At 38.6% G+C, this 19,846-nt stretch overlaps 1 protein-coding gene across 3 annotated transcripts in view; it reads right to left on the reverse strand.

Annotated features, from left to right (window-relative positions):
• Window positions 1–19,846, reverse strand: part of SYNPO2 (synaptopodin 2) — a 91,977-nt gene that overhangs the window by 14,585 nt on the left and 57,546 nt on the right. For 2 of the 3 annotated variants that reach the window (XM_021396398.1, XM_021396400.1), the window contains exons 2-4: window positions 15,470–15,621; window positions 10,538–11,331; window positions 5,196–7,375 (exon numbers count right to left, since the gene is read on the reverse strand). In XM_021396398.1, coding sequence (XP_021252073.1) covers window positions 5,196–7,375; window positions 10,538–11,331; window positions 15,470–15,621 — 3,126 coding nt within the window. The remainder of the gene's footprint in view (window positions 1–5,195; window positions 7,376–10,537; window positions 11,332–15,469; window positions 15,622–19,846) is intronic. The other variant, XM_021396399.1, reaches the window with a different exon arrangement.

Below are 19,846 nucleotides of genomic sequence, written 5' to 3' on the forward strand. Positions count from 1 at the left end.
ATGTTCTCTTGGTAGTTCCTTCTCAGTGCTGATGGGCACTTATCTTTACTATCTTCTATCAGAGTTCACTTTAGCATTTTTGAAGACTACTGTGTGAAGGAGCTATCTAGGATAATATGCTTGTATATCTGTTGTCTCTGAGAGCATTACTCTATTGATAGGGTCTGCTTTTTTAAAAAGCTCACTTTTTTCTTTTTGCTGGGTTTGCTGCTTTTCCCTTCTTTCACAGTATCATTTTGTAAATAGAGGAAAAAATCATGCCCAGTCATATGAGCACTCTGTCATCCAAGAAGAACCTAGCAAATTTCAATAAAAGGCTGGAGATAGTCAGCCATCTCAGTGCAGACTTAAGCCTTTCTTACTTATTTTCTTCTTTTGTACCTTCAGGACCTCATGAGTCTCTGATAGAATTGAACCTTTGCATTTGTTCTGGAGTTTTCTCCTCACTGCACGTCTCCAATTCCATAATTTTTTCTCTCAAAATTGCTGCTCTGTCACTTAGCAGTAACTTACCTATATGAAACACATACCAGCCCTTCACTTCCTAATTGTTGGAGCCTGGAGATGCCTCAGCCTCCTTTTTCTTCAAAGGCAAAAACTGTGTGAATTCTAAACATTCATTTTTGGGTGAATACTAACAGCACTCTGCCAAAAGGGGAAAAAAAAAACCTCATAGCTGCATGATTGCTATGGAGACAGCAAAATGGGTCACAACAGTTTTAGGGCTGGCTTTGTGTCTTGACTCTTAAATGTTTCGAGAACTTCATTCTTGAATAAAATCAGGTATATTTTGAGTCAGTGCAATAGGACTTCAGACAAAAATGAACTGAAACCTTTTGGTGGCTGATATTGTAATGGCATTGGCTTGATCTTGTAGTGACTTGTCTGCACATCTAGAAGAGAAATGGGCACTCCCTACTACAAGTCTTAATATGAGTGTTTTATAAAGTCCCAGTCCATAGGCCAGGTGTTTTTTGGTACCAGGCAGCTTGTCACTAGACATTGTCACATCTTAGGACACTGACTAAATGACTTCTTCCATAAGAGGGCAGAAAGCAAAAGAATAAGGTGTACTTGTAAAAGATGGTATTGTTTACTCTGTAAGAGTCCGTACAGAAAAAAAAGATGTTTTTGGAATATCTTTCTGATCTTTCATAGTATGTTATCTTTTGCTGATCAGGAACTTTGCAAGAGTAGTTCCCCAAGAACTTGCCAGTTCTATGTTCAGTAACTAAATTTTGTTTCCTTTTGTAACAAAAATTTAACTTCTTGTCTAAAAGCCACTCATCTCCAAAACAAAACTGTTAAATTCAGGTTTTATAAAAAGATTTGGAACTGAATCAGAAATTGGAAGAATATAAACCCTTCATTAAAATAGCTGTTTTCTAGGAGAGGCTATCTCAAACATGAGATCCAAACTGGCATATTATAATACCTCTAGTATGGACTGTAATTAAATGTGGTTAAAGCAACATAAAGAAATTATACATAGAAGAAAGAAATAAACAGATCTTTCAATGTGAATGTATTAGAAGTATAGTTATTAGGAGTGGCCTAAAATTCACTGGTAAATATGTTCATATATTAAGCACAACCACTGCATCTTGAAAAAGTATCATATTATATTAAGACAATTCTTATTATATTCTACAATTATATTAAGACAATTTTATTTTTTGAAAAAATAAAAGTAGAAGTTCCTTTCTCTTTCATGGAGAAATTTCTGATGGCTCCGCTCTGCAAACAGTTCATTTTCTTCCCCTTTCAGCTATGCTTGATGTTATCTTTAGCACTTAATTTGGACTCGTGGTAATGAACAGCTTAGCTTTCCTCTAAATATTTGCATCTTGAGAGATGACACTTTGTATAAAACTGTTAATTTAAGTAGGACAGTCTTCTGAAATATTAGTAAGAATTATGGACTTACCTGATTGGTAAAAGCCTTGAAGCCAAGCTGGATCCAAGCACTATGCATGCAGAGTAGTGTATGTGTATAAAATTGAATTCAGACTCAGTCTTTGGGGATTTTCAAAAGATCTTAAATGAGTCAAGAGCACTAATGTCACTGGGGCTTTTGCTTTTAACGCATATTGATGCTTTAAAAAGTCCTTCTGTCATTACTATTGGCCATATGAAATACCTGTATTTGAATAACAGCAAAAAATTGCAAATCTAATCAATAGCCAAAGTTTTAGCATAGATTAATTTCTTTTCCTTCTGGCCAAAGTAAAGAGAAGATAAGCTAATTGCTGTATTTTATACAGCTACCACAGAAGCTGACTACTAGCATATAGCTGTAAACATGCAAATGATCTACATGATGTCCTAACTGAAATTTTGGTTTCTGCTGAAAATGAAAGAGATACATAAATATTTTACAAGCTGATAATCGCTCATTTCTGTCCTTCAGGTGAATTCAGTTCTAGACAGATGGCTTAGGATACTGAAATGCTCTATTTTAGTCATAACTCTCCTCTAGTTCCCATTACCTTGACTTTTGTCTTTCTGGAGAGCTGATTTTCTTTGGATAAAATATCTCAGCTCCACCTTTTTTCCTGTGCTTATAATTAGTATAATCCTGCTTCTTATTTCTTACTTGGATAGTGATATGTCATGCAGGCATATATATGCTTGAAATTAGATTTCAGTAATTCACATATTTCACACAGGATGCTCTGGAGATGGTGACAACCTCCACAAGTTACTGACCTGAGCTTGATGTGACCTGGTCACCATGCTGTGTGAGATTCTGGATCTCGTTAGTAGATACGTTCATCAACCTCAAAACTGTGGTGAAAGTACAAAACTGCTAAAAATCTCCTCATTAAGGAAACACTTGTGTGGTGATACAGTGAACAAGTACAGAAGTGTGGTTATAATTCACAGATATAATTGAAAGAAGCCCACTAAGTAATAACGTACAAGGCAACATGAGGTTGTCTGAAAGGAGTTAGATTTCTGTGTAGCTCTCCAGTAGCACTTCTGTTACCTTTGGCAAGGCATCTTTATTCCAAGGGAGGTTGGAAAGGAGGAGAGGGAGAAAATGAGTGGGAAGGGCAGGAAGGAGGTGAAAAGAAGGGAGAAAGGAAGAAGAAGGGAAAGTGACAAAAGGGAACAAATTGCATAGAAACAGAATTGCATAGACAATAAATTTCCTCTAAAATACCATCTGTCTGTATATAGAAGTGGAATAAAGAAAAAAAAAAGAAAAGAAACTCAAACAGGCAGAGAAGAAAGGGTCAAGTTTAATGATGGAAGAAAAATACAGATAATGGTGATGGAAAATAGAAGGGAGATCTCCAGATGATTAAAATATTGCCACTCTATTTCCTGGAATATGAAGTGTAATTCCTACTTGAGTTTTCCAAACTGTTTTTCTCAAAATTTCCCCTAGTTGTCCGGAATTTTAAGAGGGAGGTGGATCACTTGGTCATTTGCTTTTAATGCAGTTAGTATTCCAATCCAAAAGTGGGAGTGGAATTTTGAAGGTCCAAAATTAAAAGGAGTGATTTCTATTGACTTGATTCCAATCTGCCTTCTGTATTTACAATGAAATTACTTTTTTCAAACTTGGTTGCAGTTTGAGTTACCATCATGAGATCAAACTTAGGTGATTTTGTTCATACTGGGCAACACCTTCATCTAAATAGATCTACTAAAAAGTGTATGCACCATTACGATATAAAAATCCATACTTTTGTCAGTAGCTAGCTGGATGGTAGCTTAAATAAATATAACAACAGATTCTGCCACCTTTATTCACGTATCAGTGTTTTAATCTTTAGTGTTGCACTTGGGATGAATTTTGATAACCTTAGCTATGTGAAACAACATTTTGTTTCAGACCTAGCTCTTCTGATGTAAACAAGTCTCCTTACAGAATAGTATGCTAAACTGTTCAAATATAGCCCCTGGATCTCAGCAAGACTGTATTTTTTGCAGTATCGTACAGTAGGTTTCAAGACTACAGACTCTTAAGAATTTTCTACTGTAGCAGTATTTCAATTCTTATACCCAATACAAGTAGAAGGTGAAAGTGTAAGACCAGAGTAAAAAGATTTAGAGTGGGACAAAGCACTGTAAAGCCCAAAGTGAAATTAAGAAAATGTGTATGAGACAAATAGGAAGACAAGGTAGTATTTATGAGTTAAATACTGATTTTTGAGGCATGCACTACTCTGGTTGCAAGACTCTCGGTTACATACATCCCTTCAGTTCTCAGTACATGATTTCACAAGAAACTATTGCATTACATTGCAGCTGCAAAACCCAAAAACCCATCTCACCTCTCTAAATCAATATTTTTGATTTAGTAGTTTTTATGTTACTTACTGGATTCTAGGCAAACTTTTGGCCAAATATATGTCTCCACTTAGGATGTAAAATTTCCCAAAAATGGGAAATCTTTAACAATTTTTCCCAGCTGTCATCACATCTACTTTAAATTAGTCTTCCACAGAATAGTCTTGCATTTCCTAAAGCACATTCTCTGTGAAATCACAGAGGCAATTCATGATTTTGGATCACAGCTGATCCACATAACTTGCAAACTAAGCCCCTGACTGATTGATCAGATTCCTGTGGACGGACCTTTGAGCCAAGACAGATTCTGACTGAAGTCAGTGGGACTCTGTGCATACCCAAAGGTATATCCAGCTCTATTCTGCTAGTGATCAGTCGGAGTCTAATAGTTTATCTGTTTTAGACTATATATGTTAGTAATACATGTTGTTATTAATAGCATTTAATAAGGCACTTTAAAAAAGTCCTCAAATCCCTAGGTCATTTGGACATAATTGGGGTGTGGGATAGAAAGAAAGCTCTTCTCTATTAGTTTGACAAACCAGGAATACTGCTTACTCTTGTTTCTGTTGTAGTCAACTTAAAGCAAAAACCTAGTGTCCTGCTTACTTAACACAATGGTGTCTATTTATTGCAGGATTTTGTGTACAAAGCAACTGATAATGTGCATAAATATGCTAAAATTTGTATCTATTTTGATTCCTTAAAAAAGTTCAAGTATTTTGGACCCAGATTTGAGGTGATACATCTGAAGATATTATATAAGCTAAGGAATACTCTTGACACTCTTTGTGTGCCCAGTTACTACTGCAAACAATTAATGCATTGCAAGCAAGGTGGACACTAAGTTTTAGCTATAATGTTTACTCTTCAATAACAGATGGCTTCCACACCTGTGCAATGACGCCAGCTTTCTTTGCTGAAAATTTTGGCCTCGGAGCAGTAAACAAAGAAGATGTAGTGGATTCTGGCTTAGAAAATGCAGAATAGCCTGTAGGTGTGTATGATTCATTTACTGGGGTGGAGGCATTTGATTGGAACGATGGTTGTGAACTGTAGGCTGGCACAGAGTACACTGAAGATGCCCGGACACTTGTAGGAGAGCCAGAACCAGGTGGTCGTAAGGACGTAGCTTGCTTTGAAGCAGGCAACTTTGGTATCTGCTTAATAGCTAGGCTTTCCTTATTACTAGGAGGTTGAAAAGTAAACAATGATGCATCAAGTTGGTAAGGTTGATGTTTCATAATATCCAAAGCATTGAGACCTTTCTTAGGTTTTCTTTTGGTATTTTTGGTAGCAGCAGTAGACTTAGGGAAAGGTTTGGTAGCAGCAGGAGGATAAGATGGACTGTGTATGGGATTATACGCAACTGGTGGAGGTGCTCGGACATTAGATGAATATTTCCAAGAAGCTGGTAAAGATGGAGTTGGGGATGAGGCTCGTGCCATGTTTGCTTGCACAGTCTCTGAATCAACCACGTACTTCTCCATTCGAGAGTGCCTTCTGGCAAATAATTGTGCTCCTTTTCCCCTCATATCCGGTGGCATCTCAAAGGGTGGCTTTGTTTCTCTAGCACTTGGTGTGGTTGGTGTCTTGGCTGGGTGGTTTGGACTCGCTAGGGTTGCCTGAGGCCCTTTGAAAGGACCAGCAAGGTTGAGAGTATTTGGGGGATTGGCAGAGGGAGAATGAGGATACTGTGGGGATTTGAGTGGTGCAGGATGTGCTGCCTGTGGTGAGGCCGGAGCTGGGAAAGAAGGGGCCTTGTTAGAAGCCGCAGCTGGTGACCAAACTGGTGAAACTGGGGTACCAGCAGTTGGAGAGACCTTGACTGAAGGCTTTGGAGCAATAGGAGGAGGGGTCTTTTGCTTAGATGCTTGACTCTGCATGAAATTGCAAGCTTCTGCTCCCAAACTGAGGTAGTCTTCTTCAGGTCCTGACTCAAAACCAGCTCCAGAACCTTTTTTGCCTTCTGCATTGTGTACAAGGGACAACAGGGCAGGATTCGGACTTACTTTGGGTGCTTCTTTGAAAGAGAACATAGGTTTTGATGTGCTCCTTCTCTTTGCCTCCTGCAGTATCCCAGTTCTTTTGGCTGGCACTGCAATCCTTTCATCTCTGGATGCTATGCGCTCTGTTGGCTCTGTGTGTGACCACAGAATTGGTGCAGCTTTGCTTGCTGCGGGAGCTGACAGAGGTCTGTATAATGCCTCTGGTGGTGGGCTGATAGAGCAGTAGGGAGGTGGTGCTGGTAAATCTGAAAGAGGACTAGTGACATTTCTCGTGGGTGAAAACGGTGCAGCTGCTCGGTTTTGAACCCCAAAAGGAAAGGGTTTAGCTGTTCTATTCAAAGATGCTGCTTTTTGAGCTTCAGAAGACTGAAAAGAGAGGTTTGTGTCTGGTGCTAAACCAAACCCGTTTTGCTGTACAATTTTACCATGATTCTGGCTCGCATCTGCATAGCTTTTGCTTACATGGGGTTGCTGTCTTAACATTTCCTCCTCTTTTGTTTGATAGGCTGAAGAGCTTACTTTCTGGAAGTTTTCTGACACAGTTAGTTCCCTTTGTTCCTCTGCATGCACTGTACGTGCCTTCATCTCCTCTTGCTCAGCTGTAATCTGATCCATCCTCTGCCGTCTCCTGGCAAACATGAGGGCCCCTTTACCTGTTGTCTCTGGAAGCGTCTGCATCTCGTCTCCACTTTTCGTCTTCTTTTCAACCTCAAGTAGACCACTGTCCCAATCAAATGTCACAATCTTCTTGTCGTTGTCAATATCAGAGAAGAAATCTTCATCTATTTCTGACTCACTTGTTGCAAGCAAACTCACTTCAAAAGTATTTTCTTTGTCCCCCTCTTCAACTTCACCTTCTTCACCCTCGTCTTCGTCACGTTCCAGCTCCCCAGTCCCGTAGCTGACTAAAGTATATTTTCTTGCCCTTTGACGACGCTTCTTGAACATCAACACCCCCTTGGAATTGGGATTGGGAGCTGCCGTCAGCAGCAATGCAATACTTTTACATTTAGATTTGGCTTCTTTGACCTGCTTCTCTGACAGGCTCTCACTTCGCCGAAGTCCTGTGGAAAGAATCAACGTGCACATTTAATTGTGTGCAGCCCACAAAAATACATGGAGTTTATTAGCAAGTAGTTATGCATCTGTCTATAGCGAAGTTTACATACTGCCCCTCTCTCTCATATTAAAACACTTCTTTTTTTGTGCATGGAGGAGTTGTTATGCATAAGCTTTGCCCACAGTAACAACTGTGGCATAAATTCCATACCCAGCATTCCTTACTTAGAGCCACACCCAGACAAGCTCAAAGACTACATCACTTTCTTTTCTTCAGCAGGAACATTATGTGTGTCTTTTTCTAATTTCCCCAATTTTCATTCCCAGCAGTCATCTCAGCAGCAATAGGTGGGCAGTATTTTCTCATGATCTGGTATTTAGCAAGTGTTTGACCACAGTTCCTTGGCTTACAGCAGGTTCCCAGCCAGCCAGGACCAAGACTGTCTAACATCTGAGAGCAAATAAAACTGTGTTTTGTGTCTGACAGTGGTAGCAGCTTCTACCATGTATGAGTTTATTGCATTATAAAATCTGTGTAGTTGATAAAAATAGGTATATTTATATGTATTAGCTATTTAAAAGCAAGTATATATCCCTGGAATCATACAATTAAATTATTAATTTTCAGCTCCCTTGAAGACAGTGGGAGTGCAAACATAATCCAAAATTGTATAGGATATGATATAACATCTCCAGAACATTTATTTTTAAAATGTGGCAAGAATGAATACACATTTAACAACTGAATGGAGGAGGCCTCTACCAAAATAATATATATTTCTTAAAGCATAAATTATTGGTTTTCATCAAGTTATGGGGAACAGGAATATCTGCAGCTATAAAGCAGATAGATGCACTGTACATCAGCATGACTACCTCACTAGCTTCTCTCTTCTAAAAAGCTAGAATTAAAAAAAAAAAAAAAAAAGCTAATTCTGCCTAAATCAATGGCTCCCTTCCAGTTATTTTCAACAGGAAAAGGTGTGCCACTGATTTGTGAAAATAAACCAGTTAATCAGTACCTTCTGCTAGCACAAATAAAGCAAACTTGTTAAAGAAAGCGCTGTGATGTATTTTCTATTAATGATTCTTTTAGCTATGTCAGAGGATGGAGCCCGATACCTCTCCTATTAAAGACACTTGGAGTTTTGCCATTATGCCAGATGACAGCATGACTAGACCAATGGTTCTCACAAGAACCTATAAAAGCAAAAAGAGCACAGTGCCTTTACCAGCAATTTGTAGTATTTTATTTTGAGAGGTTCAAATCACAAAATCCTTGGCTCAGTCCTTTGACAAGTCAAATGCTTACATTGGTTACTGGAGACAATTTCAAAATTATGGCCTGTACTTTTAGAGTGACTCTGCAAACAGATATGATCACCCTTCAGCATTTAAGTTCCAAGCTTTCAAATAGGCTGCTTTTGCATAAGCAGTAGGGAGTGTTTTTCTAGGAGGGCAATTCAACAGGTATCCATAGCATTGTGGAAAGCAAAAATCAAAACTTTTCATTTTGCTAGTGTATCTTTTCTGAACTCATCTGCATAGTTACTTAATCAATAGATTTATAAGTTTTCAGAATAAATTTAATCAGATAAATATAGTCTAATTACTATTTACAGATAAAATTTACGCTAAGGAAATAAAGCCCCTGTAATAAATATTCTTTTGTAGTTTAGACTGAAATGCTGCATTGTAACTTTTAATTTGACAAAAACCAGAACCCCTATGTCCTATATGCATGGTATTTGCTGCATGCAGACTATTCCTCTATGTTTAGCAATGCGACTGTTCTGATGTGTAAATCACATTTTAAAAATAATAATAAAAGCAAATATTTTTATAGATTAAATTAGATCCTAAGGCTAATGACCTGCCACTAGGTTAGAAAGAATTAAGACTGTCATAGCTGAGATGGGAAAAAGGCAAAATATACATCCTACTTGAAAAAAGACTTTGTCATGTAATATGTAGTTTGTTCTGTATTCTCTCGCCTTATTAGAAGAGCAATACAATTCACCAAGATAGACAGGCACAGTCCCACAGATGGTTCTAACTTCACAGCCAAAATGTAAAGTATGTCCACTCTTCTTATACGCTTTATTTAAAATGTTAAAATATGTGGATTGGAAGCAGACACTTAGGCATAAGTAACTGCTTAATCCACTTGCAAATAAGATACAAATGGTTATCATGCTAAAAATATGCTTCCAGAGGAATTAGCAAAGGGTTAGCAGACTACTTCCAACACTACATATGAAATAGCTTGTTGCTACAGTATATCATTGCACACATTCAAGCAGCTTTGCCATACTGTTACTAAATCCCTGGTCAGGATTCTTAACATTGCTGGGAAGAAAACAACCCACCAATAAAAAGGTCTCAATAAAATAATAAATAAGTAAATTTTATGTATCTACACTCAATCAACTGACATTGGGTTCAGTTTCAAATTTACTTTCATGTAAACTTCTTGGACAGATTTTGTTGTTGACCTCTGGGTATGGGAGTCTGAAGAAATAGTAAGTTCACTTTACAATCTGGAAAAGACTGGCAAAACTGAAAGGATCATGTAACAGTTATACACATGCTAGTGTCTGTCAAAATCTCGTCTGCAGGCAACACCAAGCTTTGCTAATAGCCTTCTTTATTATCACCTTTTAAGAGCAATAGCATGGCTATGATTTTAGATGATGCAAATGACAGCACAAAGTTTTTGCTGTAAACAGAAATCCACAGGATTTGTTTAGACATGTGCAAGCAACCTGGTTTGTTTTTTTTGTTTTTTTTTTTTCTTCGTTAATATTCTACACATTGCTTCTTAGCATGCATGAGAAAGCCAGCAGAATTCAGCCCTTTCTGGAGATAAAAGTATTCTTAGTTGGATAAAGTCATGAAATAATTTCAAAGTGGAAGTCTACTAAACAAAGTTATTCAGCACAGTTAAGGCATGGCTATACTCTTGGCTCATTACCAGGAGCATTACATTACCCTGAAAAATTATATAAAGCAAGAATTGTTTAGAAGACAGAAAGAGACCGTTAGAAAACTGCAGACAAAAACTCTAAATACTTTTTCTAATGCAATCTAAATTCTGAGATGATGTTTCAAGTTACAAAATATACCCTCAGGCAATGCAAATGATTAAGTAGATGGGACGTACTTACTTGCGTGCCTTGCCCTGTGCTTGAGAGGTCTGTGATCCCTTTCCAAGTGCTGGTTGTCTTCTCCCTGCTCTGTGCCTTCTGATGAGATTGCAAAGGAGGGGAGAGAAGGAGGTGCTTCTGACTGCCCTCCTTCCACTTGAGAATCAACACACCCCCTTTCAGCTAGAGACTTGGGTGCTTCCTTTTCCCTGTCTGAGCAGTCTAGGATCACCTCCACCCTGGGGATAGATGGAGCTGCACTTTGGATCCTCTCGACCTCTTTGCTACTAGAAAACTGGACTATTTTGCTTGACCACTGGATGTTGCCCTCTTTCACACTCAGGGGAACTGTGATTACAGGGTTGGTCCCATCTTCTTGTACATTGGGTCCTCTTCCTGAAGGGGTGCATTTTTCTGCCCCTAAGAGAGTCACAGCAGGAGCATTGGTGCTCTTGTGACTGTCATTTGAGAGGGATAACTGCAGCTCAACCATATTGCCTGGCCTTCTTTCTTCTGTCTTCCCTTTGAAAGCTGATTCATCAGTCACAAGCGCTTTGGAGGTGCCTATCACTTTAGGAGTAATTCTGTGACTTTGTGTGGTCTCTTGTGTCATTTCAGAAAAGTGTATGTTGCTTTTTCCTGCTCCCTGGTGAGTCTCACTGTATATCTCTGTGATGCATAAGTCTCCATGGGGTATCTCTTTGGCTGTATTAATCTGCAGAGTAGTGCTCTCCCTATAGTCCTCATTTTTTATGTTATCATGCTTTCCATTTTCTCTTTCAGCACTCAAAGTTTCATTTATTCCACTGGAGGATCTGCACATACATAAACAAGTAATTTGAGAAATTAAGCTGCTGTAAGTACAGTAATTGTAAGCACAGTTGCAAAAACAATTTCTGTATAGTATTGTTCCCCCTAAGTTAATTGTACCTGCTAGCAGGTCTATTTAAGCAGAAGAATTTTCTCAGAATGTAGAAGTCTGAAAACATCTTTGAATATTTCAAAATTCTTCAAGTTAACAGTTCAGTAAGAGGAAAATTGATATGTTTTCTCAGACACATTTCTGTTATAGCGATCCTACTGAGAATTCTAGGACAATGCTTCTTCATATTTCACGTGTGTATGAGAAAATCAACTTTGCATGACACCAGAATAGTGCTTAATTTTTGGCACTGTGGCTACTACCCTCGCTGTTTTAGGCACCATCCTCACACATAGTTGCTGTTTCAAATAGTTTACTCTCTAAGGAATAAACTACTGGATGAGAATAAGAAGGAGAGAGAGAGAAAAGGGGGGGGGGGGAGGAAAGATACTTAAAATATGCATTCAAAGAATTCCTGTGAGGATCATAATCCAAACATAGAATGGAATAATTAAAACATTCTGGCCCTATTTTGGTGGTCCAACAATAAAGGTTAGTGAAGCCATGCAATATTTTCTAGTTCAAGGAAATAAAGTATTGGTGACTGTCAAATGTTACCATGTCTTCCTGAAGTCTGCTACATACTTCAGTGTAACTCTCCTGAACTATTGATTCCCCTGGACCTGGCTGTTTTACTGAGTTTAGGATTCCTAGCTTCCTCTTTCACTACTCTGGGCCATAATGACTACTAATTAATTCAAGGAGAAACCTTTTTCTGTACAAGATTGCAGCATGCTATTTAGGCTTTTTGTTGACAAGAAGGTAGCAAAGCACATTTTCAAATGAGAGGAGTAGTAGGTATCCTCGGTGAAGTATTCACATCAAGTATTATAGTGATTTCTGTAATCAAAAGCAAGTCCCAAGTATTCTGAAACTTTGGAACCACTTTACAAAGAAAAGCTGGAAGAAGAGATAGAAGGAATAAATCTGTCAGTGTATTGAAGAAACTTCAGTAACACTTGCATTTCTGGCCATGTGGCATACTGTTTGTAGCAGTTGTGATCTGTCTCAAATAGCACAAAATGTGTAACATCCATTAAACCACATTTGGAGCTACATAAAGGTCCGACATTTTGATTTAGGGAGCTCCTTGTGAGTGTTGCTGGATTCCATCATATTATGTTATTTGGATGATCAATTGCACTGCTTTTAAGTACAGATAAATTACAGAAATCCATAAACATTTCCATGTAGGATATAAGGCTGGGGGATGGTTCACCTAAATGTTAGCCTTTATTGGTAGCTGAGTGACTGTGTGATTTCCACCTTAAAAGGCCCTTGCTACTTATGGATATACTTCTACTCTATATAGACATAAATGTGTGTCCATGTGTCAAGAGGCAGATTACTTGGTCTGATCTCTTTTTTTGTCATTTATGATTTTATTTATTCAAATTATTACTTTTGTTTCAGGTCTTTCCATCTCACAACACCTCTTGTATAATTCCAGGAAGGAAGCAAAACTCATGGAGTCAGCACAGCAGAGTTTGTCTCAGTGTCATGTTTTACTCCTTACATGGTGCATTTCATTTTGGTATGCATTGAGCACACTCCCTGCTTCCCCCTAGAACATTTTCTTTCTAGACTCAGCTGAAGCCCAGGAGTTGCTACATTGAGGTGAAAAGGGCAGGGTAGCAATGCTGTCACCACTCTCAGTGTTTCCCAGATACATCTGTTCAGCATTTGTTGGGGAAGGTCAGTAAGATGCTCCCCCACATGGCATCTGGAGGGTGCCTGCCCTGCAGGGTGTCTCCTCTGATCCTGCAAAACAAAGATTTTGTGGGCACTGCTGGTCAGTAACTGTAGTTTACAGATCAGAAAAACTTTTTCTAGCCCAAGAAGCATTTTAAAACCTGATTTAAAAGATAATTTTTCTTCCAGTGAGTTCAGTAAGAGCAGAATTAGATCAACAGTGAAAGCTTTTGAAAATCTGATCTTTCATGCACACAGATCAGGAACAGTCAGAAGCTCTCCAAGAAGAAATATTCTTCTCTACCAGCAAAAGAAGCTCAGATGCAGAGATCACTGTTGGAACACCACTTCAATTAGGCATTATTCCTTTCTTATGATTCCCGGCCTTTTCTTGAGATGGCTAACAATTGGCCACTTGTGAAAAAATGACTTGATTCTTATTGCTCTGAGTATGCTAACACATATACTGAAAAATCCTTCTGGTGGTAATACTGAGAGAGCTATTACCCACAAAAGAGGTTGCAAAGGAGAACAGTTTCAGTTTAATCTTCCCCACCAGAGAAGATACTGATATGAAGTGTTGGGAGTTGGGGAAGATGAGCTGCTGAGAAGTAATTCACAGATTCTCATAGTGAATTCTGTTGGAACATTTCAGAGCACCGTTGAGCAACTGCAATTTTCTTAAAACTTCTAAGAGGCATGGAGTTTCATTCCATGAAACACTGCTCCTTAACATTTTGGCTTGGCTCTGATTTTCAGCAAATGTTTTGCTGTCTACCATACATTCAAGCAGAAGCAATTGAGTGAATAGATATGCTGCCACTTTGAGCTAGAGAGTAATGGGACGTTCAGACCAATTGAAATGTCACTTAAAGAGCAGCAACAGCCAGGAGTCAAAGCATATGGAGGTATTTGTATGGCATCTGGTTAACCACAAATATCATTTTTACAACTGCATTTATTGTTGTCATCTTATGAATTAAAAACATAGGAATGGAGTTAGCACATGAGGAACACTCAAATGATACATTACTGAACCAGAAACAAGAGCTATGTTCCATGCAGAAGACAAGCTATAATGCTCAGCTGACACTCTTCCCCTGATCTCATCACATTGATACAGTACTTAGCCCTAAACAAGATGTACAGGCAGGCCATGCAAAATGTCTGTTATGAGTAAAATGAATATTCTTTCAGAGCATTTTGTTTTGAAGGCAGATAGTAACTTCAAACTACCAGACACTTCGGAAAAGTTTCCCTTGCACAGGTTGCAGAAACCATAGAGGAATGTCACTTGCTCTTTTAGACTTCCTTGGTAATCATTTTTTGCAGCAATCTTTGCAGTGACACTGCTCTGTTAGCTGTTGTGAGGAATCCTGGCCCCGTCTGTCCTCCTGCTCTTACCTTTGGGAGAGCAGATACAGGGAATTACAGGAATTCAGCAGGGAGCCATAATTCCTTACAAGGAATGGAAAAGTCTCAGGTCTTTTCTTCCTCTTCCTATACACACTGAAGGCAATTCAGACTTCATCTTGTCTGAATGCACAGTTTGGTGAGAATGTGTTCACTGTCAGTGGTTCTTAACAGAAGATAGTATATATTAAGTTGATGACTGTTATAGGACTCTCCTTGCAGATGCACTGTTGTGCAGTCTGCTCCCTTCTTTGTAATTTTACATGAAAGTTCTCTACTCTAAGAAGCTCCAAGCATTTTTGAAGGAAAATGAACTTGTCATTGTTTTGTAAGTGGAGAATCTGAGACCCAGAAAGACATAAGTGATTTGCCCCACCTCATCCAGTGAAGCGATAACGTCTACAAAAATAGAATTCATGATTTCCAGGCCCTCTCTCCCTCCTGACTGCTACACATTTTGCCACCCAAGAAGACCATTTGCCATGTCATCATCAAGGCATATCTGTCTAACACACTTTCTCCATCTATACAGCCTTTGCTTTTTGTATGCCTCACTTCCCTATCTATGGGGAATAACAACACTCCACTGCTTCAAAGGAGTGGAAAGAATAATTGAATTCAAGACTCTGCAATATGCAGATATGGTAGTGGACACCTTTTAAGTGCCAAAGATTGTTAATAAGAAGTACAATTGTTATGTTTGGAAACCGTACTCTTCTGTGCATAAACTGTGCTGTTTGGATTCTATACACTGATTCCTTCAAATACACTGTCCCTCCTCCCTTTTCCGTGCAGACAAACAGAGTTAAAGACACAAACAGGAGGACTATCAGAAGCTCACAGTGTATATCTGCAAAATGAGGGCATTCAACACCATGTGGTACACTGAATAGAATTGCACCAAAGCATTCTGAGCATTCCTGTACCTCCTGATAAGCATCTGCAGGACGTCAGTCAAGCCTTCCATCAGAACGATAACTTCAGCATAGGTTAAGTCTCCGCAGGGTTTGCCATTGATAGACACCACCTCATCCCCCTCACACAGCCCAGCCTTAGCTGCTTTGCTTTTGTTGCGAACCTACGAGTCAAAAACAAAATTCCAAATTGCACATTTAGTGTTCATTTGAAAACAGCAGCAAATATGTCCCCAACTTAACTTTGTGAAAAAAAAAAAAAGTCAATATTATTGATCATGTACAAATTTCTAGTAACACAGATCAATACCTTGTCCTAATTGTGTTCATTACTGTTCTGGCTCGCAATAGCAAACAGAAAAACTTTTGGGGAAAAAAAAAAAAAAAAGAGAGAGACACAGAAGTTAGGGACAACAACCAGTTGATCAGAGTGTAGCAGAAGGGCAAGAAATCTCATTAGCTTCTCCCAAAATGGAAGACTGCTAAGCCAAGATTTCAGAAGAAGAGTATATATCTTCAGGCTACTCTGGGCAGAATGTCAATATCTGCATGCTGTTAAAGCTACAGGTTTACAGATTCCTGGTATATTGGACACTTTTCCTTAGAAGCCCAACTATAGGTTTAGTTGCCAAATTATAAAACTCTGAATGGCTGAATCCTAAATCCATGTTTTGTCATCTGAATAAGTTCCCTGATTTATTAAAGATTAAGACTTCTGTTATGGTTTAACCTCTCCCATTATGTACTCATTCCAGAATCTATGCTGCTTTTTTTTTCCTGTTTCACTCTTTTTTCCACTGGCAGCATGTTATAGCTATCATAGTCTTTGTATAAAAAAGCCTAGACAGCTTTAACAACCACTCAAGGTATGCCATACAGTTGAGTACTAGTTTTAAAGTACATATTTGGCAAGCAGTACATTATATTAACCAGGATACTTGCAAGAGTATTTTACTCTGACTTATACACATAAAAGGGCATTTGATGGTTCAATATGTTATCCAATTTGTTATAAGGATGAATAAAATCATCAGAGCATTTTGTTGAAAATTTTTTTAGAAGTAGCATAGATCTACCACACTTACAGCAGCAGAGTCAATCCCCATTGACTCTAGAAGAGCACCTTCTTGTATATACTGCACTTGAGGACCTGCGGACCATGAACCTATAGTATTATCCCAGGTATCCTAATTGCCCACTAGGCTAGTGCCTAGGAGGCATTTCTGAAGGCTGTTCTGAAGTTTCTTGGAGTCAGAATGGTGTGTAGAATAAGGGGTGAGGTTGCACATACTTTTTTCTGTGGTGGGGCCATAGATCTTTGTTGTTTCAATTTATGCATATCTGTATGTCATATTATGGCTTTTTGAGCAGTGAAAAAACAGATGGCTCATACATACAGAAGCTGGTTACTACCTTGCAGAGGAGTTAACATTTACAAATATGGAGTGGTATGCTGCTGTTTATCTTCCCCTAGGCAAGAGCATAAACATCCCTGTACTTCGGGAATAAATGACAGTTTAGACAGTGTTTAGTGTTTTACTTTATATATGAGCTAGGATTTGGGTTGATTTTTAGTTACTATTTTTTTGAAATAGGAAGGTATACTATTAAAATTTTACAAGACATTCTAGGCCTGCAGCTGTCTCAGGAGAGAAACTCCCATTATTTCAAGATTTCAGTGATATATGTCAAAAAGAAAAAGAAAAAGTACTGATGTACAATGTTTATATATCTCTATAAATTATTGGACAGCTCAAACAGTTTCATTATTTTTTAATAGTCTCCTAGGTAGCATTCAAAGAAAATATACAAGGACACTGAAGTTTTTTTTACTGTTCTGGAAATGGCCCCTTATTCCATTTTGCACCCTTGTGAATTCTTGAAAGATCACAACCTGTGAGATACTTGGACCTTTATATGAAAACTCAGCACTGGCTATGCTGGAAGGAAATTGCTGTAAGTCATTCTTCTTCATTATCTGGTAGCATTGCAGTTCATATGGATAATAGAGAAAATTTCCTGTCATTATTTTATTTCCAGGTTTATCCACATACATCAAAACTTCAACATGATTTTACCATCACAAGATCACACTGCACATGCTGTACCTATTAATGGTTCTCCTGACTGTATGTCAGCCTTTTCCTGAACCTCAAGATAACATCAGTGTTACCCTCTTTGTGGTGTTTCTGTCAGAGAAATAAAAGGGGAGGGTGAACTACAGCACCTTATATAATGAATTGTAGCAATTACTGGTAGGGTGAAAAAGTACCATCATTGCTTTAGTCTCAGAATAGGACCAGGTTACACAGCAATACATAGACTGCCTTACCAGACAACCCTAATTGTTTTTGGTGTTTTTGTTTGTTTGTTTTGTTGTTGTTGTTTTATTTGTCCTCACTGGAAACTGATGAAAATGACAAAAATAGTTTACTCCTATAAACAAAAACATTTCAGATTTCTGAAAGAAAAAACAAACTTGTGGTATTCAGGATCTTCCTGGTAAAATACTTTCTTAGTGAATGGTTTTCTCACAGCGGAAGCCTTGGCAGGAAGCCTTTGACTGGGAACAAAAGCTAACTTTGTTAGCAGAAATATGATTTGATCATACAGGGAACAGTAAGAAACCTTTATCTGGTTCTTGGGAAAGTAAAGCGAGGCACATATGGGCATAAAGCAAAAGAGATTCTTCCAAAAGTAGTGGTTGTTCCTGCGCTATAGTGCAGCCCAGGCCTTTCCAGTTACTTGTTCCTTCTTTCTGCTTTGTGCTGTACTTTTCTTTGAGATGGAAAGGTGGGGCTTTTTCACCCTAAAATTTGTGAATGGGATCTACTAGAAAAATATGTTTGTAAAATTTTCTTGATTTTGCAGTGCTTGCAATACTGGTATAACACAGCAAAGCTGAGCCCGTACCACTTTGCACTGAACCTGTCTAGACAACAGCTGCTCCTGGGGAATGTTGAAGTACTTCAGCCTGGTTTTTCCTGGTGCTGTCTATATTACTTTTCTGCTCCTGCCTTGGCCAGGACTTTTTAATATTGCTGTTTATATTATATATATATAGTATTATAGAGGGCTGCTCTGAATGTAATACCTCCTGTTTTATTATGTTGGCCCATGACATCAGAGGGAGAAGGTGATGGTATGTCAGTAGATATTGAACCTTCCCACCAATATTCTGTTATGTGTTGTTGCTGTGTGACAGATGGCAGCAAAGGGGCGGTCTGACAAAATGGCGTCTGACACAGAAGTGTGTATGGAGCAAAGGTGTGTCACTGAATTCCTCCATACAGAAAAAAATGCACCCACTGACATTCATTGACACTTGTTGAGTGTTGATGGAGACCAAACATTGGCTGTGAGCATAGTGAGGTGGTGCATTTCAGCACTGGTGACATCGACTGTGGGCCACCTATGCTGGTGCAGAATTTGAGCACAGCATGAAGGCTCTTGTTCATCACTGGTGAAAATGCATAGCTAATGGTGGTACCTATGCTGAGAGATAGCGTTCTGTAACTGAGAGTTTGCTCTATCAAATATAGTTATTGTGCTCTTTGTACCTATAGTAGCTTCCATGGAAATAAATAAGAGACATTACTTTTGGAGCAATCTATGTAAACTATAGTATTATATATAGTACAGTATTAGTATACAATTAGTATATTCATATACTAATATTTTTCAATATATTACTTATTATTATTTATTACTCAAGTTGTATATAATGCAATGTTTAAATTGCTTTATTTTTCTTTTAAATCAGTTTTTCCAGTGAAGTGGCAATGGGGTCTGGTGGAGGGTTTCTCATTCCCCTGACCTGGCACCTCATCACCCCGTGGAGGTGGGGCTGGGGCTGTTCAGGGCATGTTCAGGATTGTCTGTAAAGACTGGAGGTGGAACCTGTGAGTAAGATTTTGGGAAGATCAGATCTTGGTTGTTAGAAATTTGACTTAATATAAGATTATTGGTCTGAAAGACTGATAGTAGAAAATGTGTTTATCTCTTTCTTTCCCTTTCTGGGAAAAAAAAACAAGTGGCATAGCAGCCCCAGGAAGAACAAAGACACAGCCTGGTGACCCCTGAGATGGGGTTGTGGGTCTGGGTACAGTGATGTACTGGTGAGAGGTACTATCTCAGAGGCACAGGTCTGTGGAGGAAAGCATGCTGTAGTAACTTACTGTGGGTTTGTGGTAGCTGTGGCATGCTAATAGGTTTGGGGCAGTCCTTGGTGCTTGTAGCAGGCAGCAGTTTCAGACACTTTCTTATCCAATGAAAGATGAATAAGCCGAAGGAGTACACTGTGGCTGTTTTTGCAGTAGTATGTGGCAAAGGAGAGGTTTTGTTGAGAAACCTAATGCTGAGTGCCAAGCCTCTATGCTGGGTGTGCTG

Source organism: Numida meleagris, chromosome 4 (assembly GCF_002078875.1).
Source record: "Numida meleagris isolate 19003 breed g44 Domestic line chromosome 4, NumMel1.0, whole genome shotgun sequence".
Lineage (NCBI taxonomy): Eukaryota > Metazoa > Chordata > Aves > Galliformes > Numididae > Numida > Numida meleagris.